The sequence below is a fragment of the Colletotrichum jinshuiense genome, chromosome 9, assembly GCF_051148585.1.
Source record: "Colletotrichum jinshuiense chromosome 9, complete sequence".
Classification (NCBI taxonomy): domain Eukaryota; kingdom Fungi; phylum Ascomycota; class Sordariomycetes; order Glomerellales; family Glomerellaceae; genus Colletotrichum; species Colletotrichum jinshuiense.
The window spans coordinates 1,915,361-1,940,808 of record NC_139316.1 but is presented as its reverse complement, the minus strand read 5'-3'; the positions used below and the strand labels follow the sequence as shown (position 1 = coordinate 1,940,808).

Sequence of the window (25,448 nt, the reverse complement as noted above, 5' to 3'; positions counted from 1 at the left end):
CGCTTTGCCTCTGTTCTCTGCTATCTTTGTGTGTGAGAGACTCAAGATGACCCGAGTAATTGGTTTCCTTGTGGGCGCTGGCTTGTTGCGCACCGCTGCAGCCGGTCTATACCCAGGACTGAGCACTGCGAACCACACTTGCGCTCTTGGTATGAATTTGACACTTTGTGAAAACCAGGGACTCAATTGACCTTTTGTGTCCCCCTCTTAGTGGAACCCGTTCTGTCCTGTTCTTGCGGAGCGCAACCCGAAAAGGTCGACACCTGCTGCGTGGAGACCTACGGCGGTCTCGTTGTATGTCACCTCCTGTATATGTATGCGAGAAACGAAATTAATAAGAAACGCCCATATGATAGCTTGCGACGCAATTCTGGAACACTCATACTGGTCTCGAATCCGAGGGACAAAAGTTGCCCAAGGACTCGTGGGGCATCCACGGCCTGTGGCCCGATTTCTGCAACGGCTCATACACCCAGTACTGCGATCTCAGCCGCCAGTATGACCCCATTCCCTCTCCGAACACCACGACCGGAAAGCCAGGTGGCACTCCCGTCCCAGCATGGAACGGCTCGTCTTTCGACGTTCTTTTCAAGCCCTTCGAGAGGTTCGATCTTCTGGAGTTCATGAACAAGTACAGTCCCCCACCCTTCTTTCAACCCCAGTTTTGGAGTTCTCGGTCTCACCTTCTGCAGATTCTGGATCGCCCAGTACACCCCCAACTGGGTTCTTTGGGCCCACGAGTTCTCCAAGCACGCCACCTGCTTCAGCACCTTTGACGTCGAGTGCTACGGCCCCAAGTACCAGCAGCACGAGGAGATTGTCGACTTTCTCGAGACCGTTATCCACTACTACAAGGAGACCCCGACCTGGAAGTGGCTCGCCGCCAAGGACATCACGCCCTCCAACGCGACCGCCTACTCGCTCTCCGATATCCAGGCCGCTCTCAAGGAGGGACACGGCGCGCTGCCGTATCTGGGCTGCTCCGGCCCCCGGTACAACGCCACCGAGGCCGGCAAGGGCTCCCTCGACAACGGGTACACTCAGTTCAGTGAGGCCTGGTACTACCTGTACGTCTACGGCAAGCCCCAGCGTGGCGACGGTGTTCCTGTCGCTGCTGATGTCAACGGTGGGAGTGTTTCAAACTGCGCCAAGACGGAGGGTGCGATTTGGTACTATGAGCGCGCCGAGGGATCGGTGCAGTAGTAAGGAGCCATAACCGGGGATACATCAGCCGTAATAAACAATATATTGTGCGCCTGGGTGATCACATTCACATCTTGAGACACCAGATGTCGAGCATGATCACCTGGGTGACCTCTACCACATCGCGCATCAAATTTTCGTCCTCCGTATACCTTACTGAAATCGTCATCTTTCGTGCGTCCTTCATTTGGATGCTTTAGGAAAAGTCAAATTGACGAGAGCTATGTGCCGATATAGACTTTTATCCCTCCCGAACCCAAACGACCACATGCAGGACGCAGGGTATTTCTACAAGTACATTCCTTCAACCGATGAATCCCCCAACGCCAATGTGATGCAAAGTACCACCTCAAAATGCATCTACTCCTCGTCGTCGCCCAGCTCTTCCACAGCCGGCGCGATATAACCACTGCGCTGCGTGGGCTCCGATGCGATCTGAGTCTCCGTCGCGGTCGTAGTCGCAGCAGCAGGGGCAGGTTGGCCAGTGGAAGCGGCGAAAGTGCCGCTAGCATTCGCGGCGCCGGAGGACTTCTTCTTCTTACCCTTCTTGGGAGCAGTCTGCTTGTGTTAGCGTTTTCCGGATCAGGTGCATTGGGCAAAACAGTTAAACTTACATCGTGCCAGGCCCAGACGGGCTTGAAACTGTCGACAAACGAGACGTCCTCCCAAAGATTGGGAAACAGCCACAGACCAGGGGAGGCGACAAAGTAGGTAATGCAGAAGAGAATAACACGGAAGATGGCCATGAGGAAGAACAGTCCGAGTAGGCCGAGGAAGCCCCAACTGAGGTAGTAGACGCCGAGACGGAGCTTGAGAGGCCAGAGAGGATAGCAGACGACGATGAAGATCAGGACCAGGGCGAGGATAGAGTATAGCTTGCGCTTGACCTGGCTACCCTCCCAGAACCACGCGTAGTACATCTCTTCCTTGGCCTCTTGCTGAGGCTCGATGCGGACGGTCCAAAGACCCTTGACGCGCTTCGTCTTCTTCGGGCCATGGTCATGGCCTTCATGGGGGTCAGTCTTTGTTACGCGCAGAGCCAGCATCGACATGGGCAGCAGCTTGAAGGTGTTTTCAAGAGATGCGCGGTCGGTGATCTCTGGAAGGGCGGGGTTCTTCTTGCGCGCCTTCTCGTAGGCGGGGGACTGAAGGGCGCGGAGGGCACGCTTGACTGTGAATTGGTCGTTAGCTTGATACCCAATATTTGCAACACGAATTGCCCGAAACATACCTTTGAACATGTCCTTGCGCTCGCCGTTGAGAATACAGGTACGGGGCTTCAAGTCCTGGCCGCGCAGGAAAGTGGCGAGGGCCAGCGCAACAGGGTTCGGCGGACCGGGTCTGATAGGCTGGGGCTGACCCTGCTGCTGCTGTTGCTGCTGCTGCGGGTGAGGGTGTTGGTGGCCATGATCGTGATCGTGGTCGTGGTCATGCTCGCCCCCTCCACCTTCGCCGCCCTGCTGCTGCTGCTGCTGCTGCTGCTGCGCAAGTCGCTGCTGCTGCATAGCTTGCTGTCGGAGATGATTGAGGAAATCCGGTACACTCATGCCGGCCTTCTGGGCATCGGCCTCTATTTGTCTGCGCATGGCCGCGATCTGCTCGGGCGAGGGCATGGGCTGCCCGTTGGGACCCATTTGCATGGGGCCGGGCATTGGCATCGACATCTTGAATGTGAGCTAGTGCCGAAGGCAACCAGTGTTTTGGAAAAGGTGTGAGGAGGAACTCTGGGTATCTGTCAACGCGTCGGCGGGGTTGGAGGAGTCCGGCGACGACAGAAGCCTGAGGGGGAAATCTGGCTTTGTTGGATGAACGTGAGGTGGCCGTCAAAGCTGTGGTCGTGGGCCTTTGGGTCTTTGAACAAAAGCGGCTCCAGCGAGCAAGCCAGGTGTTCACTTCTGACTTCTGGTCCAAAAAATCCGTGCAGGGGTGTAGGTACCTCCGCCAGGAGCGATTCGGCAGTCTCTTTCTCCGGTACCCGTTATCGATAAGCCAGCCTGGGACTGCGCTCAGACCACACCCAAATCCCAACGGTCCAGGGGGAGTCACTTGCTACATCATGTGACTTTAAGCTTGAAGGCGACGCTGCTCAGTACAGGTAGCGGACACAGGAGGGATGCTTTATGTAAGCGCGATCACCTCAGCTCCAGCCCCTCCATTCCCTCCCTCCACACTGTGGCGGTCTGCCCGAGACATTTTGTTTGCGCTAGAGTTACGCGAGAGATGCTGCCGAAGCTTCTCATCCACCGGTTTTCTTCAGAACAGACGATGACGAAGTACTCCGCCACATTTATCAGCAACAATTCCTAGTCACTATTTCTGCTTGACTCAAGTCATCACAACGCTGGAGACCTCTTCCTTTTCATCCGTCCGACGGTTGCAACCACCACGGCGAAATCATCGCGGCGGACGTCAAGTGACTCTGGTTGTCCGAGGGGCTTTTATTAGAACCAAGAAAAAACGAGGGAGGCAAATGCAGAGCGGAGCGGAGCACCACCTTCTGACAGCCCACTGTCACCTCTCATCATTACTAGCCTCCCGGGTTCGCCCTCACTGCACAACCATTCAACGGCCATGTTGTCCCTCAATAGGTGCCACGCAGGGCTGCGATATGTGTTGTGACAGCACGACACATCCCAACCTGCAGATAGGCTTCCCGTGTTCCCCCATGCCACCCGCGGTGCCTTGCATGCATGTTCCAGTGGATTTTATTGATTCCCGTCCGCTCACGTTGGGACAAGTCACCGAGTGATTGGGATTGCGTTTGGGCAGACAGCAAGCCGTGCTGCAGCGATTGGTCCTTCAGGCCGCTTCCTTCGCCCGACTGGAACACGCATGCCCGGTTTCGAAATACCCTTCAACGTCGGCCCTGCTCGTCACTAAACAATTTTTTTTCTACGCAGAGTTCGTGGGCCCGGTAGATGACAAGGGGCGGTGACTGGCGTTCGCAGGATGCCGGTTCTTGACTGGCACGAGACCCTCCTTCGGGGGGGCACTTGTGGCAAGCAACTGCTGGTTTAGCTGACTTTGAGTAACCAGAGCAAGGCGGAGGTGAGACATCGACTCGCTGAGCCATCGTCTTCATCTTACACGACTGGTGGAGTCCTGCAATCTGGTGCAGGATGATGGTGTAGCGCCAGCCATCCGAATCCGACAACACCCCAGCTTCCTAAGCGCCGGTTGGCCGGCCGTGTCAGGCCCCGTCTGCAACCCCGGCCTATCAGAACGGCCAGTCTGCATCTTGACTGCACACCTCGCCGACAACTGCCAGGTCCTTGTCCCTCCATGTTCCTCACAACTGAGCCTATTAGGCAAAGCACTTGAGCTAAACCTCTGGCCCAAAGTGGGAATTGGGATCCAAATGCCAGGGAAAGCACGAGAACTCGGCCACGCCCGAGTGGGCACTTCTCATCTTGCCTACCACCGGTTCGCCTTCCGCTACTCTCCAATATAACTCAATCGGATCACTCAATCTTTGCACTTACCGCCCTCCTTGCATCTTCCCTTTTTCATATTCTGTCAAATCGCTGGCCGTCCTTCGTTTTTTTCCTCTGTTCCCAGCATTAGTCGGCATGAATCCTCTTGCAAAGCAGGTATGAAGGGTCTGAGTGGCATGCTTGCAGACGCCTATGCGACATGGCTTTCTCCTCTCACCAACTGCTGTGCTCCGATGTCTAATCGTCCGGAGAAGTCGCGTCAAGGTCAGTCTCCAGGTCCGGCGAACACATAATGCCCACCGAGCACTAACCCACCCGCTTAGACACCTTTGATATTTCTGAGAAACTGTCACCCGCCATAACCCGGGACCAGCCCGTGCCCATGCCACCGCCGTTTGCTGGGACAATGCAGAAGCCAGCCGGACCTCGTCCCCAGCCACCGGGGAAGTCGAAGGGGGCAAAGAGAAGTTTCGCATCGCTCCGGGAGCGATTCTCTGTGAGAAAGCGACTTCGCCCAGACCCTTCACCGCGCCGGCTACAAATATCGGCTCCCAGCGACTTTCGCCATCTGCACTCTGAGTCTTTCCAGTTTCCGCAATATACGAACCTCCAGAGCGTCGGCCACCCTGTACCACCACGGCCTCCACGTCCTCCACGTCGGCCTCGTCCCTCGTCTTTCAGGCCACTCGAGCTAAGCATCTATGTGCCGAAAATGGAGCTGTCACCCATTCTGCCGCATTTTGACATGATTACGCCGCCGCCACCCGCTCGAGTCCAACCGAACCCGGAAGACGATGTCTTCGGACTTTCGCATGAGCCGAGCTACTCGCCCATGTCGTTCCATCTTCCTCGGAAGATGTCTGCGTCGCCGTCGACCTCGACAGAGGACACCCCGCCGAAAATCCCACCAAAGTCGACTGCCCGGTCACACACTCCATCCAGCACGGAGAAGATGAAGGAGCGCATTGCTGGGGCTATGTTGGAGGTCGATAAGCTTCAGCGCGAGATCGACTTGATCATGGAGCGTCAGAGCATTTACGCCAATAGTCGACCTTCGACATCTCATTCGATGGCACTGACGGCGCACGGTAAGTTCAGACAAAGCCAGAATCCGGCGACCTCGCGTGTGCTGACTAGATTAGACGTGGAACCCTTGCCCACGGTCCCCGCCCTTCCACCTGCTGCGCCATCGTTTGCCGAGCGCCTGAACCCCGGGGCCGAGCGCCCTCACACGGCACCAACTAGACCGCCGATGCACATTCCCCACCGCGGAATGTCGTTCGCCGACGCCTCAGCGGCCTTCATCACCCCACCCCCGAGTCGCGGCAGAGAATCTCGACCCCCTCCACCGCCTCTGCCACTTGTCCTCCGCCCACCGCTGCGGAAGAAGAAATCATTTTCGCGCGTCTCCAACTGGTTGTTCCCAGGCGCCGCAGCAGAGCCGCGCCACCAGCGGAACATCAGCCGTGATTCCATCACTAATTTCCCCCGCCCCGTCAGGGGATGCGAGGGCTTCTATCAATGCATCCAAGCGCCGCGGGACAGGCGCACCAGTTTCGACTCGGTGTCGACTGTGTCGACATGGGAGTCGGAAGATGGAGGCCAGACGGTCCCGACGACGTGGTCGCCCGGCAGTACCGCCGCCACAAGAGCGGAGGAGCCGCCGCTGGAGCGCGTCACCACGTTTGGGAAGGAAAAAGACGCCAGTGGTCCTGGAAAGACCAGCGTCGGGTTGGCTTTTTGAATGATCGATTTGTCTTATTTTTGCATGATACCAATTATCGTCGGGGACAAGATACCATGTTGCAAATAATGGGCAATAGAGGGCGGCGGCGGACTTGTGTTTATTCTGGATATGTAATGATAGTGGCGCCTAAGGCAGGAAAGGTTCGGGCAGGGCTCGGGGAACATTGCAATAAATAATTGTATTTGATGATGGTCTGAACGTGTATTTCTTCGACAACGCTACTGGCGACGTCGCCGCGGTTCGGCACAGTCCATACGGCATAGCTTTTCTAGTGTGGCGTTTCCCGGTTTCAGCACTTACATCCAATGACGCAGACATCGGTACAGCAAGTCGCAGACCACATCACCGACCGAAACATTGCCCAAGCAAGTCAGACATTTTGCGCACCAGTCATCCACCTCGGTAGAGCTTCAAGCAACCCAAGGTCTCGAATGTTCGGTCGGGGTGGGGCCGCAAGAAAGCACTGAATCATTTTGACAGCTCTCCACATGGAATTGCCGCGATGGAGCTTCACCTGAAGGCGTCGTCAAGCCCCAACAGTTTGGTCCACAATGTCTTCCCCAGTGTCCACAGTGGCCCATCCCGTCGTGAACCAAGAAGCACCTTAATCTTAATCTCGCACCTGGCATCAAATGTTTGGGGTATCCTTCTTGAAGGCTTGGGCCCGTGGCAACTGACAAAGCCTGGTGGACACGAGTTGTTCCTATTAGCCAGTTTGGCACAATCCATGTGTCGAATACGGCTTCGCAATGCCATGTATGGTAATGGTCAAGTAAGCGGAGAGACACAATGAACACAACGGGCGAATGAACATGCAGTTTCAATTTCTGGACATGGGTGGTCATTCGATCCGGGACGCCCAATACCGAAATGGCCACGCCTTGCTCTTGCATGTAACCCCGGTAAATCCCCATCCGCGTCGGAACCCCTCCGCTTTCAACGTCTAAGAGTAACGTCGCTTCCGAATTCTGAGGCAGACGGTTTCCTTCCCCAAACAATTCCCAACATCTTTCTTTCCCTGTGTGACATTCCCTTTCAATCAACAGATTTATCGAAGAAGACAATAGAACAGCGATACGATGGGTTCCGGATGCTGCTCCGATGGGCCTCCCAAGGACCAGGGATGCGCCGGTCCTGCGAACGAGGTTGGACATCAACATGAACATGGGCACGACCATGGGCACGAACATGAAATCAAGGCTGGAGCTGGGGCTGTAGATTGCTGCTCTGACGACGGAACTTGCGAAGGCGCTGAAGAAGTGGCCTGCCTTGGCGAGAACTGCGACGCGGAAACTTGTTGCGATGCCGATGATGATTCTACTTGTCACTCCGTCAAGCTCGAATGCTGCACCTCCAAGGAAGAGCACTGCGACGGTATAATACACCTTTGCGCGCCTGTTATATGCTTTAACTGACACCGTTACACAGAGAAGTGCATCGTTGCCGCTGCTGCCGCCGAGTGTGAGAAAACGTGCGACGACGACGCCGCCCATGACGGTATGCAAACTTATTCTAGCCAACTCCAGTCCATCTTGAGACTAATTATTCTAGGTGCTGCCGATCATGAGCATGTTCACGACAAGGACGGTCATCATCCGGGTTCAGCTTGCAGCACCCATCTCAGCAAGGCCTTTGAACAGTACAGCGCCTATCTCGAGACGGCCCGCTGCATCTGCCGCAGCATTCTCGATCGCGGCCTTCCGACTACTTGCTGTAGCGAGCAGCAACCCGTTACCACTGCTGCTCCCGCCAAGACCTCGTCTGCTACGAAAAAGCGACAGGAGCCTGTTGCCGAGGCGCACACGACCGCTCATGCCCACGACCAGCACAAGCATCACCACCACCACGGCATCAAGCGCCGCGGCAAGAAGACGCACGCCGCGCACGATCATTACATGGCTGTCAAGCCTGTCCGCGACGACAAATCCGACTGTTGCAGCGGACATGATGTGCACCTTCCTCCTACTCTCGGAAAGGGGCATCTTCCCCTTTCTCGTACCGCAGAGAGAGACATCGAGAAAGATGCCGGATTGGAGCATGTCGCTCTCGTTGTCGATGGCATGACTTGTTCAGGATGTGGAAACAAGTTTGAGCGAACGCTCAAGGCCGTGCCTGGCGTGTCCGGCGTGCGAGTCAACTTTGTTATGGGGAATGCCGAGTTCAAATTTGATCCCGCCGCAGGCAAAGTTGATGATATAATCCGCAACACGGAGCGAGCGACCGGTTTCCATTGCACCCGAATGTCTAGCGACGATCAAACGTTGGATATAATTGCCTCGGGTACGGCCGCTAAGGCACTGACCGACGTTTCAATCCTCGGCGTAAACGATGTCAGCGTCGTTGACAAGAAGATGGTCAGGGTAACCTACGACCCGGCTGTCATTGGAGCCCGAACGCTTTACGGCAAACTTGAACCACTCTCGACGGGACTGGCGCCTCCCCGTGATGACCCATCTATCGCCAGCGGCCGAAAGAGGATGTATGATCAACTGACAAAGACTGCCGTCTCCGCAGTCCTAACCATTCCTGTCGTCGTCCTTGCCTGGGGCGATACGCTCGTCGACAAGAAGACGCGCTCAATCGTCTCGATTGTGCTGGCAACGTTTGTCCAACTCATCGCCGTGCCAGACTTCTATAAACCAGCTATCTCGTCTCTTGTTCATAACGGCTCCATTGAAATGGACATGCTGGTTGTAATCAGCATCACTGCCGCCTATGTCTATTCTGTTGTGGCCTTCGGTTTTCGCATGGCCAACCGACCTCTGGAAACCTCCGAGTTCTTCGAGACGAGCACTCTTCTCATCACCCTTGTGCTTCTTGGCCGCCTGGTCGCTGCTACTGCGCGCATCCGCGCCGTCGCAGCTGTGTCGCTTCGCTCCCTCCAGGCCTCCACCGCTGTCGTTGTGGAAAATGGGAAGGATATCGAGATTGACGCTCGTCTCCTTCAGTACGGCGACAAGTTCAAGATCCTACCTCACTCAACCATTCCCACTGACGGCCTGATTGTCAACGGCTCCAGCGAGGTAGATGAGTCCATGCTGACTGGTGAGAGCGTGCCTGTCTTCAAGAAGCAGCGCGACAACGTGATCGCGGGCACAATCAACGGTTCTGGCACGCTACTGGCACAGCTTACTCGTCTTCCTGGGAAAAACACCGTCACTGATATCGCAGAGCTCGTCGAGGAAGCGGCCAACTTGAAGCCAAGAATCCAAGACGTTGCCGACCGGGTGGCAAGTTGGTTCGTTCCTGCCGTAACGTCTGTTGCCGTCATCGTTACCATTGTCTGGATTGTTGTTGGTATCAAGGTTCGAGATGAATCAGCCGGAAAAGCAATCTCTGACGCCATCACCTACGCCGTTGCTGTCCTTGCTGTTTCTTGCCCCTGCGCCCTCGGCCTCGCGGTTCCAATGGTCTTGGTTGTCACTGGCGGTATTGCCGCTCGCGGCGGTGTCATTATCAAATCAGCTGAGTGTACCGAAAGGGCTCGGAAGGTCACAGACGTGGTCCTGGACAAGACTGGTACCATCACCGAGGGCGACCTAGACGTCCTCGAGGAAGAATTTCTAGTCCCTAACCACGACGAAGCTCGTGCTATAACCAAGGCACTCGTCGCTGGCAACAAGCATCCCGTTTCCCTCGCCATAGCCAAACATCTTGCCCAACGCGCAACTCCCGAAATCAAAATTACCGACCCCCGCGTTATCCCTGGCGCCGGTGTCGAAGCCACCCTTGACGGCAACACAGTCTGTGCTGGGAATCCATCATGGACCAACGTCAGCTCTCTGCCTTCCGTTACCCGCCTTCAAGATGCCGGAATGACCATATTGGTCGTCACTCGTGATTCCGCCCCCATAGCCATCTTCGGCTTGCGTACGCGTCTTCGTGCTGAAGCAGCCAAGGTCATTGCACAGCTCACTCGCCGCAAAATTACCGTCCACCTGGTTTCTGGGGACCAAACGCGCGCTGTTGAATCCGTCGCCGCACAGGTCGGCATCCCCAATGTCGCCGCTCAGCGAACTCCGGCCCAGAAGCGGGATTATGTCGCCTCGCTCATGGCCGAGGGCAAGCTTGTTATGTTCGTCGGCGACGGCACCAACGACGCCGTGGCAGTCACACAGGCCGACGTGGGAGTGCAACTCGGTAGTGCAGCTTCGGCCAGCGAAGTAACTCGTGGCGCCGCGGACGTGATCCTCCTCGCAGGCCTTGAAGGCATCCCCTTTGTTCTCGACATCAGTCGCGCTAGTTTCCACCGTATGGTCTTCAACTTCGTCTGGTCAGCTGTATACAACGTGCTCGCGATCCTGTTGGCAGCGGGCGCTTTCGTGAATGTACGCATCCCTCCCGCCTACGCGGGCTTGGGCGAGATCGTCAGCGTAGTGCCAGTCATTGTGGCCGCCATGACGATGCTGACGAAGAAGATCCGAACTGAGGCTTAGAGCGTGGGTGTTGAACTTGTGCGGTAGCCTAGCTGGCACGTTCAACACCTGCGGGCTGAGGCGTGGAGTTTCCTTTCTCCCTCGTTACTGGCTGACGAGGGGGGCTGTTGTCGGAAAAATACAAAGGTTCAACACCAGCTGGAAGGGCTCGGATTCTGCTTTGGTTTTTTGGTTCACTTCGCGTAAGGTCTCTCTGGGGGGTAAACCAATATTTGGTTGACTGGCCGAGGGCCTGCCTACTACGTCGTTCCAGACACTATTATAACACAGTGATGTCCCAAGTCCGCTGCTCGAGGCATATTGCCTAGGGACAGTGGCCTTGCGGGCACTAATCACCAATAAATGAGACTGCAATTGCATGTCTAAAAACTTTGTTCCTCCCTTGGTCTTGTGACTGTTCTTGATTTCTTAACGCATGCTGTACCAGCGCCTGCAAAGGTCAAAATCCGATTGATGATAAACTGGATTGCCTTCTGTCTGGTTTGATTCGTTTTGGGCCACTTCTCTCATCTCACATTGATGCGAGAAAATAGATGTATACACGATCATGCCCAAACATCGCTTGACATGCGTATTTGAGCTTTTGGACTCTGCCGCAACATGCTGTTCGAGGCATCTAGTGACCCTAAGAAATGCCGCACCAAGGCCAGCTCGTATCGCCATGCGTAGCATGAGTGTTCCAAGTGCTTTTTTCGTGACAAGAGCCTGAGCCAGGCACACCCGTGACTGGATTGACTTCAAGGAGCTGTCTTGAGTGTGTAGTATAACCCCCTCCTCCTGGGGCTTTTCAAGAGACGAAGTTGTTCCTAAGATCTCCCTACTTCATAATAAAGGAAGGAGGGAAATCCGAAGAACGGTTCGGGTTGGTGAGTTACAGGAAATCCTCCACGTCTCGTGGGGACGTCCAGTCTCCCGGAAGAAAATGGATGATGAAATTACCCGAGTAGGAACGAATGCACTAGGTACGTCTGGAACAACTTGTGAAAGCGGCCGACCGGGACGGCATGGCCGCGGGGGATAATCTGGAATGAACGCTCTTCAAGGCCGTTGTAAAAGGCTCTAGGGAAGAGCTGCCTTCATCGGATCACGTATATGATCCCTCGGTTGCTTCCCCTGACCACGGGCCCCGGGTTCCCGCCGTACTAGGACTCTTGTCTTCGAGAAAGGGGTCAGAAATAGCTCATCCGACCCCTCCATCTGGTAGTCGGAAACAGATCCTATATACCCCTGGCCACATCTCGAGATGTAAGGAAGTACTCGGAGTCTACTAAGGATGAGAGGAGCATGCGAGGACCGCACCAGCTTCTTGGGGCTGGTAAAGGACCTCATGCCTTGACGTCTCAAAAGGTGAGATACATTGTAGGCAACGTCGCCAGAACACAGGCCATTCACACTTGGTGGTCATCGACATGGTCGCCAGGGGTTCGAAAGAGTTAGTTCATTAGAGTAACTCATCATGATGGCCCTGGCAGGCAAAGGGTGATGCCAATACAATTCACACACACACACACACACACACACACACGGGAGAAGGAGGCGGATGGTGGTGGGTGAAATGTGTCATCCTGCCGTCCTCGCCGGAAGCTGATTCTCGCAGGATAAAGGGTAGCATTGACCCGTCCAGACCGTGGTCTGCAAGCACGACGGCAAGCAATGGAGTGGAAAAGAGGGAGAGAGCCGATGCCCCTGTAAATTTGATGCCAATGGCCGGCCGCATGATTATGCCTGGCCAGTTCACATGGGAATTGTAAAATAGATCTGCCATGCCAGAGTTGCCAGCACAACACCCCAATAACGAGGCAGCCAGTGTTAGTGCGTACCCGGGGGTATCTTCATTTGTAAAGGTGCAGTGAAGTGAAGCCACCGACAGGAGAAGAAGCCCTGTTGCAGCTGTCCCCCGTGTAAGACGGAAGCCGTCACAAACAGCCACATCCCGCGTCCAAGTACCAAGTTCACTTGGGGGTCGTGGGCCGTCCCCCGAAAACAACGAGTTGGTTTCTGAGCATCGGATTCGGGCAGCATACGCAGAGTCCGGCCGGCGGCGAATCAGGGATTGCTGATTCCAAGCCTCTCAAGCTCTTGGACGTGCCGCGAAAGGGAAGACGACGACGGGCACCCATGGATGTAAGATTGTGCTTACGGGTAGCTGATGACTTGGACCGGGAATGACCCTCGTAGGACAAATGAGGACACCACCCCGGCCCATTGGATGTCTCATTGTCCAATCCGGAGGCCCGTATTACCAACCCTGCCCCCCCTGCCTCCCGTCCCTCCCCTCCATCTCTCTTGGCCGAGAAGCGGGACTCGGTGGAACGGCCGACGGCCCCACATGGGCCAGCCACCACCCACAAAGAAAGACGAAAGGCAGCCACATGGGACCCGAAGAGTCGGAGCAAGAAGCCACGAGGTCCCGGCGGGCTGTCAAAGTCCAAGAGGGCCCGGATTCGGCCACTGGCGACCACGTGGGAGACGAGTGTCTGCACGGCAAAGTGTTTGGAATATTATACATGACAAGAAAACGCGCGTCGTGGTACACATTCAGGTTTGAAGCCATGCACGGCTGTAATGCGGGGGCGGTGTTAGAGCCCTGGACGTCGCGCAAGCAAGCATCGCAGACGTCATTTGATGAGCGGTGTGTGAAAGGTTGAGGTCTGGTGATTTGCAGATTGAGGCTGGGTGGGCGACGCAGGCCCGGCGGAGTCGGTAGTGGAGGAGGGAGTGCAACAAACCAAGAGAGACGGCATGCAAAGGCACGGAAAGCCGGGTTCTGGATACGGAGCGGTCAAGCACGAATGGGTGAGCAGAGAGGATGGGTACAGATCGGAGGGGTTGTGGTGACGGAGGAGGTCGTGTCTCAGTGTACCTGAACGCGGTTTGCGTGGTTGGTCAAGTTCCAGTTGGGGGCGTCGTGGGCGTCGTTGAGAGACCATTGACCAGTCACCGCTGGTTCGGATCAGTGAGTAAGCTGGTTAAGCAGGAATTCTGTTGGCCCGACCGACTTCTGTAGGGCGAGAGAGAAAGAAGATGGAGCGGGAGGGCAGGGTTCATGGATCGAGGGGGGTGGTCGGCATTGGGCCATTTGGGATGGCAGATTTGGACAGCAGATTGGACACCCGCTGCAAGCGCATGCGATCGGGTGTGTTTATTTTGGACAGCACTGCCTTGGAAGTTTAAAAGTGGAAAAAGGAAACAAAAAGGCAAAACAAGAGAGAGGAGGACAGGGATGGGGCATTGACAGGCGGGAAATGGCAGCAAAGGAGCGGAGGACGAGGAAATTTGCCCAGAGGTTGAGATTGACAGCCTCCAGTCAGGGTCCAGCAGTGCTGGGAAAAAAAAAAAAAAACTCGATTGGAATTAGGGTTCATGCGTGCAGCTCCTTTACACCGTCATGCGCGGCGAGGATGGGTCGTGTCAACGCGCAAGTGTCGTGGTTGGCGCGGAGGTATGACCTTTCCCGTCATCTACTGGTGTCGACCATCTTGGGGCTGGGTGTGGGAACGGGAGGTGCGTTGGCCGTGGTTGGCTCCAGGATCCCACGCTTGTAGTAAGATGACGGCCAGGAGCTAGAGCCGTCGCAAACGCGAGCCGTGTTAGTTGGGGAAACAGACAGACGGGCAGAAGGCAGACAGCCCAAGGCAGTACACCTCTTCTTCGTCGTCTGATAGCCAAGATAGCTAGCATAGGCACTCATGTCCCCTCCCCTCCCCTGCCAGGTCAGGTCGGACGTGGTTCTGGAGGTGGGTTTTTATTGTTTCGTTTTGCGGTAGGAATACGTCGAAGCTGCGAACAGTCCGATTCCGATGTCACCCAAGCAGAGTAGTGGGGTTTCCGCGCATCATCAGCCCGGTAAAGATTTCCCCAACCCACCGTACCTAGTGCAGTCGATGCCCTGTCGTGTCGTGCCGCCTGCTGCTGCACTGGCACTGAAGCTTCGCTTCGCTTCGCACGGCCCTTCCAGCTTGGCCTGCCTGCCCACACCCACTGGAAGACAAGGCAGGCGCGGCGCGGCACGAGAATGCAACGGCCTTACCTAAGCATATCGTCATTTTCTGCGTCCCTTCTCTTCGTCCTCGGAAACCGTTGTACCTATTTTTTCTCGGGAGGGGGAGCGTTTTTCTTTCTTTCACCCTCAGGGCTCAAACGGGCGACGCCTCGCCCTTCCCAGAATACATCTTCTCTCATCCCTCACCCGCTGGGCGACGTTTTGTTGCCCCGCCCGTCCCCGGCAGCCAGTGCACGGCCTTTTGCAGGTTCCAGTAACGGACAGGGTTGCTCGGGACAGCCACTTGGAAATGGCCTCTTCTCGATGGTGGATGGAGAGCCCGCCGCGGCCAAGAATGACCTGCCTTTTCTTTAGAGTGTGTTCTGGTTCGAGTAACATCATCCCGCCCCATCCGCCAGACAATGCCCCAATCCGAACCCCCGGGCGGAAACCCGCGAATTGCTAACGAAATAGCCACCGCCCACAATGTGTCCATCCCGCGATGGTAGGGACATGGGACTACCGCTACCCGTGCCCGAGCCGTCAATAGTCTCGGCCATCTTTCGACCTTGATCTGGTCTTGGCCGTCCGTGTTGTGCCTGCTTGTCCTGCCCCAGTATTCGCACGGCATCGTCGTCGTCGTCGTCGTCGCCGACGCCTTGTCAGGCCACCTCCTGTACTGTGCAACACTCCGAGTCCCTGGCATGACCTGCGCATCATAACCAACACCGGGGCCGAGGAAATCAACATCTTCGGAACCCTTGGAGGGCATGGTGCCTCAGATCCTGCAGCGCTGAATGCGGTTTCTGCTCCACCACCACCCATCAACACCCTGGCACCCTGGCAGCTGGAGCTTCCCCCTGGCCTCGCATATGCTGTGCCGCGCCGGGCCAGCTGCAGCGCCCTTTGTCACTCGCCCATTTGCGCCCTCGTCGGAAAGGGCATCCAGCGCAGTGCATATCTGCTGCCGCCGCCGCCACGAGTCGAATCCCCGTCCTTCAGCTTACATGCCATTTGCGCCCCCCGAGTACCTGGGGCTGCATGCTGTGCCGTTGGTCCAGGGCGGCTTGGGATCGTCCTGCAGGCTGCAGTGCAAAGCAGCAAGCTGCAAAGTGGCATTAGGCTGGGATCGCCGTAAGTCGGCCTTGCTTCTTGGGCTGAGCACGGTTCGAGGGCAGCGCACTTTTCAAACTTCACCAATGAGATGTCGCAGTGCTTCTGTTGTACCTGGCTCCAAGTTGTAACCAAAACCGGCCCTGGAACAGTTCAACGTGGTTTGTGATTGGCAACGTACTCATTTCTCACAATGTGGCTTGCAAGCACAATCACACCGCAATGTATTGTGGTACAGTATAGCATAGCGGCATATGCGGAACGAGATGAGGTAGGTACGTACACTAGTCTAGTAGGTAGGCATGGCCGTTGAGGATTGAAGCCGATTGTTTACACTACAAGCAAACAATTCGTAGAGCAGGGCCCTATCCTTAACGGCCAAAACACCGGCCGCCAGGGTCGGTCGAGTCAGGAATGTTGCCCCATGTCGGTGCTGCACGGCCCCAAACGGACGAAGCGGACGGGAATCACTCACAGACACGGCACTACGAAATACTATGTACCGATATGTACACACACACACGAGCGCTGGCAACTAGCCCTTCATCCCTCATCCTGGGTCCCTGACAAGCATGGCACCCGAGCGCTGGCAGCGAGCGGCAGGGGTCGTGGGAGGCTGCCACGCTGGGCCCGGCTCACAGGCCTGTCTTGGGAAGGCTAAACCCCCACCCATTCGCCCACCAGTCATCTCCCTCTCTCTTTTCCCACACGCTCTCAAAAGGCACCAACAGAGAACCAACTGCACCTCTTACGTTGCACTTCAGCCCAATTCACGTCCGTCATCCTTCGCCGCCGTTCGACGCCCGGTGTGGTTCCCGCCCTTGTAGTTTCCACCGATCCGATTCCACCCCAAACCCGCTAGCGTCCTCGGCTCACCACCAGTCCCGTCACCCAAGCGAGACAAGCGGCCAAACACCTCACGCCTCAGCCAGAGAGGCAAGCAAGGCAAGGCGGCAGAGAGGCAGCAGCGCCAGCGCCAGCCAGCCAAGCCAATTCACCTCGGAAAAGAAGCGCTTCTGTCCAACGCCGGAGCTGCGCCAAAACCTGGCCTTGCAAGGTTCCATGCCGTACCGGCAAGGCAGCTGGCTACATCACACGCTGGATCACACCTCGTAGTGCATCCCGGACGATAGCCACCCCCCACCAAACTGCTACTCCCTCCTTCCAGACCAGACCTGTGTCCCCTCCATCCAAAGGTCCGCACTCCACGGTCCACAGTCCACTCACACTACTTGCGCTTCCCTGTCGGGCGTGTGTTTCTGACCCGTCACTTCCTTCTTCCTGCCTGTCTAGGCTGCTGCCACTGGCACTAGACTGGCGAGCAGCCATGAGCCTCCGAAAAGCAGCTGGCCACAAAAGCAAGCCTGCGGCGCCTTTCCCTCCCGACCCTGACGCCGATACGCTTTCTCTTGCCTTGGAACCTTTGCCTCTTCTTGCACCTGCAGCTGGTTCCACAAACGACAGCCCTGTCGCTGCTGATGCTGGTGCCGTGAATCCTTCAGCTCCCTCGCCGTCAGACCAAACCGCCTCCGACCCATATAACACGACGCACCACCCTCGATCCAACCCATCCACCCTCCGAAGCCGTCCTTCTACCCTTTCGTATACGTCGACCGCCGGCGAACATGGTGACAATACGAACGAACCGATCCCAACATCTCCCTCCCTGCAACTAGACGACGGCGCCATGCCCTCGAAACCATCTCTCCTGCGCTCGGCGCGCGAGAACGACGCCCCATCCTACGGCGCCGTATCCCAGGACCCGAGCCGTAATGTATCACCCACCGGCAGTGACTCGAGGACCGGAAACGCACACCCTCTCCGATACGTCTCCGACACGTCCAAATCCGCCTCGTCGAGGTTCTCCGGCGGCGGCCTGAGAAGGGAGAGCTCTCGCCTCTCCGAGGATCTCGATGCCGCCGCCCTCGCTACCGGCTTGGAGGGGCGCTTCGGAGTGACGCAGGCCCCGGTGACGACCAACATGCTCGAGGATGGCAAGCCAGATGGCGCCGACGACGAGGTGGACTACGACGATTACACGGGGAGCGAGCCTGAAGACGACCCCGTCGACAACTCGCCTCACGAAGTTGTCCGCGCATCGGTGCCGCCGACAGACGACATCACCTTGTCCATCAACACCCCGAGAATGTGGATTCTTTCGTTTTTATTCTCAGTGCTTGGTTCTTCCACCAACTTGTTCTTTTCCTTACGATACCCAAGCGTTGCTATTACGCCAGTCATCGCCTTGCTCCTCGTCCACCCGCTTGGCCTCATGTGGGACTACGTCCTCAAGTCCCCGAGTGATCCTCACGAAGAATTCCTAGACGGCGTGCTCCAGCCCCACAGCGCCGACGTCCGTCTGCCCCCCAAATGGTCTTTTACTCGATTCCGCAGGTGGCTCGGCCAGGGTCGGTGGAACGAGAAGGAGCACACCTGCGTCTACGTGAGTAGCAATGTGTCGTTTGGGTTTGCCTTTGCGACCGATGTCATCGTTGAGCAGTCCAAGTTCTATCACCAGGAGGCCACCATCACATACCAGATCCTCCTCACCCTCTCGACGCAGATTCTGGGCTACGCCTTTGCGGGCTTGACCCGCCGATTCCTCGTGCGACCTAGCGGCATGATCTGGCCCGGTACACTGATGTCGGCAGCTATGTTCGGCACCCTTCACAAGGAGGAGAACAGGATCGCGGACGGCTGGAGGATCTCGAGGTGGAAGTTCTTCTACCTCGTCTGGTTCGGCGGGTTCGCCTTTTACTTCCTGCCCGGCCTGTTGATGCCCTGCCTCAGCTACTTCAACGTCATCACCTGGTTTGCGCCCAAGAACGTTGTCGTTGCCAACCTCTTTGGTGTCGTGTCGGGGCTTGGTCTGTTCCCGTTGACGTTTGACTGGGCGCAAATTACCTACATCGGCTCTCCCCTTTTGGTGCCTTTCTGGGCGGCGATGAACGTCATCGGTGGTCTTGTAATCGTGATGTGGCTCATTGCGCCCATCGCCTATTACGCCAACGTCTTTTACTCGTCTTACCTGCCCATGCTATCGTCTGCCGTCTTCGACAACAAGGGCGAGGTCTACGATGTGAGCAAGATCTTGACGTCGGACTTCCTCTTTGACAGAGAGGCGTACAGCAAATACAGCCGGGTGTTTCTGCCCATCACCTACGTGCTGAGTTACGGTGTCCAATTCGCTGCACTGGCAGCACTGCTCACCCACACGGCGTGCTGGCACGGAAAGGACATAATCCAAACGTGGAAGACGGCCCTTGCGGAAGCCCGCAACGAAGGACAGGCGGTTTACCAGCCTGTGTCTAGCGGGCCCGAGCACGTCTCCCCCGAGAGGTCGTTCAGCGGCAACGGGGGTATCTCAAGGTCCTCTTCCAACCTCGAGGGTCTGATGTTCCGAGAGGATGTGCATTGCCGGCTGATGAAGCGGTACAAGGACGCGCCGTTGTCTTGGTACCTAACGACATTCGTGACGATGCTGGCGGTTGGCATCTTCGTCGTCGAATAGTAAGTGAAGCCCCTTCAATGCCATGTTTAACCAAGTCTGACGGTATAGCTACCCTATTCATCTCCCGTGGTACGGCCTGCTCATGTCACTGGGCGTCTGTGCCATCTTCTTCATTCCAAACGGCATCGTCATGGCGGTCACGAACCAGCACAGCAGCATTTACCTGATCTGCCAGCTCATCTGCGGCGCCGTGTTCCCCGGCCGCCCGATCGCAAACATGGTGTTCGTGACGTACGGATACATCTCATCCGCGCAGGGCATCAAGTTTGCCTCGGATCTCAAACTCGGCCATTACATGAAGATCCCGCCGCGGATCATGTTCTCGGTTCAGATGGTTGCCACAATTGTGTCGTCTCTGACGCAGATCGGGGTCCTCAACTGGATGTTTGCCAACGTCAAGGGCATCTGTACGTCGGAGGCCGTCAACGGCTTCACGTGCCCCATCGCGCGGGTGCACTTCAACGGCTCCATCCTGTGGGGTGTGGTTGGACCGGGCGAGTTTTTCGGGCCGAAGGCGACGTATCGCGGGCTGGTGTGGTGCTTCCTCATCGGGGCCATCTCGCCGATTCCCCTGTGGCTCTACGCGCGCAGGAACAAACACAGTATCGTGAGGAAGATCAACCTCCCGGTCGTCTTCGGATCCATGGCGTGGATCCCGCCGGCGACGGGTCTCAACTTCTCGGTGTGGGCGGTAGTGTGCTATGTGTTCAACTACCTGATCAAAAGGAGGAAGAGCGCATGGTGGGCCAAGTACACCATGACCATGAGCGCAGCATTAGACTCGAGCCTGGCGTTTGGCATTGTTGTTGTCTTCTTCGGCTTCGTCTACCCCGGCCACATGAAGGGCTTCAAATGGTGGGGGACGGAGGTGTACAAGCAGGGCTGCGACTGGCAGGCTTGCTCGTACAACACTGTGCCCGAAGGAGGACATTTCGGTCCCGATTCGTGGTGATCTTTTTGTGACGAAACGAGACGAGACGAGACGAACTCATGGAAAGTGTGCAAATATTTTGATACGACATTCGGCATGGCAAGCAAGCATGGACATATTTTGATTCAGAGCACGGGATTCAGGGAGGCGGAGTTTTTCACCCTTTGCCGGGATCCAGTTGGATACCCGTGGGACAGTTAATCGCGCAACATAGAGCAGGTCATAGAGAGACGCTGCATTGCGAAATTGATACCCGGCCATTTGCGGCCGCGGCTTGACTCGTTTGGCTTCAACTGACTACCGTTCCTTGCTCGAGAGAAAGATGTGAGTGTTGATCTGAGTCACAGGTAATTTGGTGACTCTTAGACAGGCATGGGAGAGGCCGGGACTCTTCGGTTTATGTGGGGCAACTGCTGGCCGCAAATAGGTGTTGGTTGTTAGCCAGCGCCGATCGGGGGAGACCGACCTTCTCGAAACGGGATAGAAGGACGGGCCGGCATTTGGATCCTGTCATGACACGGGCGGGGTTCCAGGCCCTTTTTGGAAGGAAATGTCAGCTAGAGAAGCCGAGTTGAAGGATTCCGAAGAGGGGTGGTCGTTCCGGGAGTTTGGGTTCGATGAGTCAAAGGGGCGGGAGGGGTTCGAAACGGGTATGCGGCAGCCCTAGTTTCCGGGGAATGGCCAGGAGACGCAGGTCCAAGCCTTTTTTTCTTCTTCTTCGTCTTTGTTGCTAAAACGTAGGCGTGCTTTGTGTGGGTAGGTCTCTGTTGCGGCCGCGATTGCGACGTTCCATGGGGGACGTTGGGAGAGGAGTGGGTGAGTGGGGTATTAGCAGCGTTGACGCGATCTCCAGACGAAGGAATCGATACGCAGGGTCTGGCCCAGCGTCGTTTGTCATCGTCGTCGTTGAGGGGGGGAGTCTGAAGTGGTGGTTGGGATGATGAAGGAGATTGGAGGAGGAGGAGACATAAAAGGGGGGTTGGTTCATGGGGACTCGGTGCGAGTTGAGAAGGCCCAAGGAACAGAGTTCATTCGAAACGATCATCCCATCGGGCTTATACATATAAGAAATCCGTTCCTCCCCTCCCACTTTTGCAACGGAAGCATTAGACGACGGTAGTTTGGACGACTTTCCTGCCCAGTGCCTCGACTACTTAGACGCACCTTGCGCCTCTACTCTCCGACTGCTTGCCGGCCGATTCTCCGAACTTTCCGAACTGCCCCGGCCCATATCATATCAGAGACGACAACCACAAAAACGACACCCGCGTTCTTTCCGTCCCATCCCGTAAAAAGAAAAAAGCTTGTTTAAAAATAACCACGTGAATTGGAAAAATCCCCCCACCGCGAAAGAAAGCCAGAGGACGGAGAAAGAGAGTTTTTCGCCCGCAGCCATGGCGACCCAGGCATCCCACCTCCCCACGACGCTCCGGTCCCAGACCCACCCGATCCTGCTCCGCACGCTGGAGCCCCGCGACGCCGCCGACATCTCGGCCGTGCTCTCGAACCCGGAGAACACAAAGCACGACCCGCACGCCTCGGCCATCTCGCCCGAGGTCGCCAAGGTCGTCATCGAGCGCATGCGGGAGAGCGCGGCGGTCCCGACCGTCCTCGACGAGGCGTCGCGGCGCGTCGCGAGCGGGCCGGGCAGGGTGAACCTGCTCGTCGTCCTGGTCGAGGGCGGCGCGGCGGAGGACGAGGGCAGGGTCATCGGCTTCGGCGGGTTCGGGGGCATCAACGAGCACGAGGAGGAGGGGCGGAAGGTGAGGGTGGGCGACGTCGGGGCCATGATCAACCCCGAGCACCGCGGGCGGGGGTTCGCGACGGAGGCGCTGCGGCTGGCCGTCGAGTGGGCGTTCCGGGGCGTCCGGGAGGGCGGCCTGCAGCTGGACCGGGTCACGGCCACGATGAGCGAGAGGAACGCGCCCATGGTCGGGCTCGTCGAGAAGAAGCTCGGGTGGCAGGGGGTCGTGAAGCCCGGCAAGGAGGAGGGGGACGGGGAGGTGCTCTTTGAGGTTACGAAGGATACTTGGCGGAAGTGAAGGGCTGATATCTCGAGCCTTGGGGGAGAATTGCCCCTGAGCATAGTTTCCCGCGAGGCTCCTCATGGCTAGATTTTATGCGCTGGATTGACGACTTGTCTCCTTTTGTTATTTGGTAGCTATCGCCGGTCGCGGCAAGGGGGTTTGACCCACGGTTTGTACACATCTATCAATGGCTTCCCTTGGCCGTCTTCCTTGATTTTCTTAATGCGTGTACAGGCATGCTCTGAAAAGGAAGGGACTGCGCCATGCACTCACCAATTACACAAGTCATGTCGTCTGCGTCTATTCATAAGATCAATGCTCCCAAATTAGAATAATGATGGAGTCAAGATGGTCGCCGTCGCCATCCTCGCCCTCTTCCTCCCCGTCCATGAACCCCGAACTGCCTCTCCTTTTCACGTACGCCTGCCAGACCTCCCCCTTCTCCCCGACGGCGGCTTCCGAAAACAGCCACACGTTCCGCGTGCCCCTCCACGTGACGACCTCCTTCTTCTCGCCCGTCTCTTCCAGCACGATGCCCTCGCCGAGCGGCATCTCCTCCTCCAGGCCGTACTGCATCGCTCCCAGCATCTCTGCGTCGCTCGTCATGGGCACGACCTCGAGGCCGGCGCAGTAGTGCGTGAGGGAGTATCCGTTCACCAGCACCCAGTTGTTGGCGAACTGGAAGCGCTGGAGGAAGCAGGCTTCGCCGCAGACGGACGTCACGAGGTGTGCTAGGCTTGGGCTGAAGTGGTGGCGGGACTTGTAGTGCCGGAGGGTGAGTGGGGAGACGCCGAGGTCGTAGGTCGCGGCCTGCATGTTGTAGAGGGCGTCCGTTGGGGAGTAGAAGCTCGGGAGCACGTGGAAGGAGATGTCGGTGCGGTCCCTCACGCACTCGCGGATGACGCTGTCCCACTTTGTGTCGTTACCCCCGAAGCCCTCGGCCGGCCGGCATGGGAGATGGGATATGGTCAGCGCTGCTGGCGGAGTGAGGAAGACTGCGCCGCCCCCGTCGGTGACCGCTGTGCCGTTTTGGACGGACCAATCCGCCCGCTCGCTCGGGAGGCCGATGTAATACGGGGCCGAGGCGTCGAATCTCGACAGCCTGGAAATTAGCTGCCCCGGGGTTGGGAAGAAGATGTCGTCGTCTATGAGGCCGAGGTACTTCTTCGGCTGCCCCTGCTCGGCCATCGCTTCCTTGACGTCCAGGAGAATGCCGACCAGGTCCAAGTACCGCGAGGCCTTGTCTCGGCCTTTCCCCGCCGGTATCACTGTGGCATCTATTCCAAGCCTTTCCAGTTTTTCGTATATCTCCCAGGCCTCTTGGCTGGTAGCTTGATGGAGCGTTACGACGGCGCTCGCACCATTTGTTGCGCCGCGGCCGTTTGTGAACCACCGCTGCCAGTCCTTGACGAGGGAGTCGTTGGCGTGCGTCAGGCGGTCGTAGGTCGTTGACACCCCGAACAGCAGGTCGGAGGCATCGACGGTGTGCGGCATAGGGCTTGTAGTCACTGGAAGACTAGTATCGCTGCCGGTGTCCACGTTCACACTCTCGTCATCCCAGCGGATGTTCTGAAACTCGCTGCCCGCGAACGCCTGTTTGATGTTTGTCGTCGGGAATCTCTGGGGGGCGTCCGGTACCACCCTGATCCTCTGAGAGAACCAAGAAACGTTTTGTGTAAGACTTTGCCTCTCGGCAAACATCTTTAGGTAGCTGGGCCCCTGCGAGGAGCCCCCCTTCGTCTGGGACTTTATCACCGGCACAAGCGGGTCGACATCAATGACTTCGTAGGCTTCCTGACGACTCCACGCTACCTGAACCAAAACAAAAAGGAGAACTAGCAGGAACGTGGCAGCGTGGAGTGCCCTGGCATGGTTGTGGTACGCATAAAGGGGCTGCATCTTGCAGGCTGGTGACAAAGCGTCGGTGATATCCAAGGCCCGCCGTGACGAGTTCTTTAGGAAGCATCACTTGACGGAGACGGGAGCTTTTACATTGTAAGGACAATCTCATCTTTTTGAGGGGATCTCGGGGAATGTTTTGTTCGATAAAGGGATGACGTGCGGAATTCACTCGGCCTTGGAGTGAGACATGGGAACTTGCCCCTCTGGCGACACATGTCGACTATCACGCCTCCATACCAAGTGAGAAGATCCATGCGAGTCCTTCCCCTAAAACATCTCCATCGAGGCACGTTTGAGCTGTAGTCAAGTTTTAAACTCTTTCGTGTGGTGTGCGGTTCAAAGGATGCACATCCATAGATTGAGATGCATTGTTGACAGGCGCGAAGTGCGGTCGGTTGACTCCGGTTTCCTCCCTGGCAGTGGCCATCAGCATTCCAAACATCGAAAGATGAAAATTTGTGCCAACACACAGAAACCTAAGTCACGGGGAAGAAACCAGGACCGTGACTTCAAAGCCCAGCCGGCAGAGAGCCGACAGCGATTTCGGCCTCTTGTGTGTGGTCAAGGAGGCTCTTGCGGGGTTCTCGAGTAACACCTGCCGGCGGCCGATGCCGTTGAGGATGAACGTGTCTGCGGCAAAGGATGTAATCAAACTCGGCCCGTCGAAACTGAATAAACGGGCCAGTTTATGGAATGGTCCGGCAACAAGGGGGTGCAACCAAGAAAACGAGTTATTTGGGCGGTTGAGGAAGGGGGGGTCCTGGGGTTCTCATTTCGGGTGATTAGCTAATGATTTCTTTCCTGTCTCGCAAGGAAGGCGAGCCGTGTCCTTCGAGGCCTTTCCTTTCAGTACTCATTAACCCAAGTCCGACTTCCTCATGGAGTCCTTCACTGTGACAGCCTCATGTCGCACGGCCCCTCGCCCAGCCTCGCTCTCTGGGCCAAAGTCCGATGGCACCATCTTGTCGGTCTCACGTAGGGTATTTCGGAGATATTATCAGCCATCACACGATGTCTCTTTCCTTCTCCACGCATATATTTCTCCTTCCGATGCAGTGCCACGCAACATTGGTCCAACGGCGGCCACGACGAGTTTGCATCGAGGGCGAGCGGCAAGACCATGAGGTAGTAGGTTACACCAAGGGAGGCAACCACTACCGCC

The 25,448-nt window shown here is 56.8% G+C and overlaps 7 protein-coding genes across 7 annotated transcripts; 5 read left to right on the top strand and 2 right to left on the bottom strand.

Moving 5' to 3' along the window:
* Positions 1–46: 46 nt before the first annotated feature.
* Positions 47–1,203, top strand: EsH8_IX_000540 (uncharacterized protein; the record flags this gene model as incomplete). The annotated part of the gene is made up of 4 exons (XM_083266876.1): positions 47–149; positions 212–294; positions 357–631; positions 693–1,203. The coding sequence occupies 4 exons, from the start codon at positions 47–49 to the stop codon at positions 1,201–1,203; spliced, it is 972 nt and encodes a 323-aa protein (XP_083130441.1).
* Positions 1,204–1,563: 360 nt separating this feature from the next.
* On the bottom strand, positions 1,564–2,867 carry EsH8_IX_000539 (Sec63 complex subunit SEC62; the record flags this gene model as incomplete). Its single annotated transcript, XM_083266875.1, has 3 exons — positions 1,564–1,761; positions 1,818–2,374; positions 2,435–2,867. 3 exons carry the CDS (start codon positions 2,865–2,867, stop codon positions 1,564–1,566), a joined length of 1,188 nt encoding a protein of 395 aa, XP_083130440.1.
* Positions 2,868–4,795: 1,928 nt separating this feature from the next.
* EsH8_IX_000538 (uncharacterized protein) lies at positions 4,796–6,381 on the top strand (the record flags this gene model as incomplete). Its single annotated transcript, XM_083266874.1, has 3 exons — positions 4,796–4,901; positions 4,961–5,725; positions 5,780–6,381. The coding sequence occupies 3 exons, from the start codon at positions 4,796–4,798 to the stop codon at positions 6,379–6,381; spliced, it is 1,473 nt and encodes a 490-aa protein (XP_083130439.1).
* A 1,082-nt stretch (positions 6,382–7,463) lies between these two features.
* On the top strand, positions 7,464–10,820 carry EsH8_IX_000537 (E1-E2 ATPase-domain-containing protein; the record flags this gene model as incomplete). Its single annotated transcript, XM_083266873.1, has 3 exons — positions 7,464–7,758; positions 7,813–7,881; positions 7,936–10,820. The coding sequence occupies 3 exons, from the start codon at positions 7,464–7,466 to the stop codon at positions 10,818–10,820; spliced, it is 3,249 nt and encodes a 1,082-aa protein (XP_083130438.1).
* A 6,422-nt stretch (positions 10,821–17,242) lies between these two features.
* EsH8_IX_000536 (OPT oligopeptide transporter protein-domain-containing protein) lies at positions 17,243–20,378 on the top strand (the record flags this gene model as incomplete). The annotated part of the gene is made up of 2 exons (XM_083266872.1): positions 17,243–19,425; positions 19,475–20,378. 2 exons carry the CDS (start codon positions 17,243–17,245, stop codon positions 20,376–20,378), a joined length of 3,087 nt encoding a protein of 1,028 aa, XP_083130437.1.
* Positions 20,379–21,751: 1,373 nt separating this feature from the next.
* EsH8_IX_000535 (GNAT family N-acetyltransferase) lies at positions 21,752–22,399 on the top strand (the record flags this gene model as incomplete). Its single annotated transcript, XM_083266871.1, has 1 exon — positions 21,752–22,399. The coding sequence occupies one exon, from the start codon at positions 21,752–21,754 to the stop codon at positions 22,397–22,399; it is 648 nt and encodes a 215-aa protein (XP_083130436.1).
* Positions 22,400–22,696: 297 nt separating this feature from the next.
* Positions 22,697–24,283, bottom strand: EsH8_IX_000534 (uncharacterized protein; the record flags this gene model as incomplete). Its single annotated transcript, XM_083266870.1, has 1 exon — positions 22,697–24,283. The coding sequence occupies one exon, from the start codon at positions 24,281–24,283 to the stop codon at positions 22,697–22,699; it is 1,587 nt and encodes a 528-aa protein (XP_083130435.1).
* Between the last annotated feature and the right edge of the window lie 1,165 nt (positions 24,284–25,448).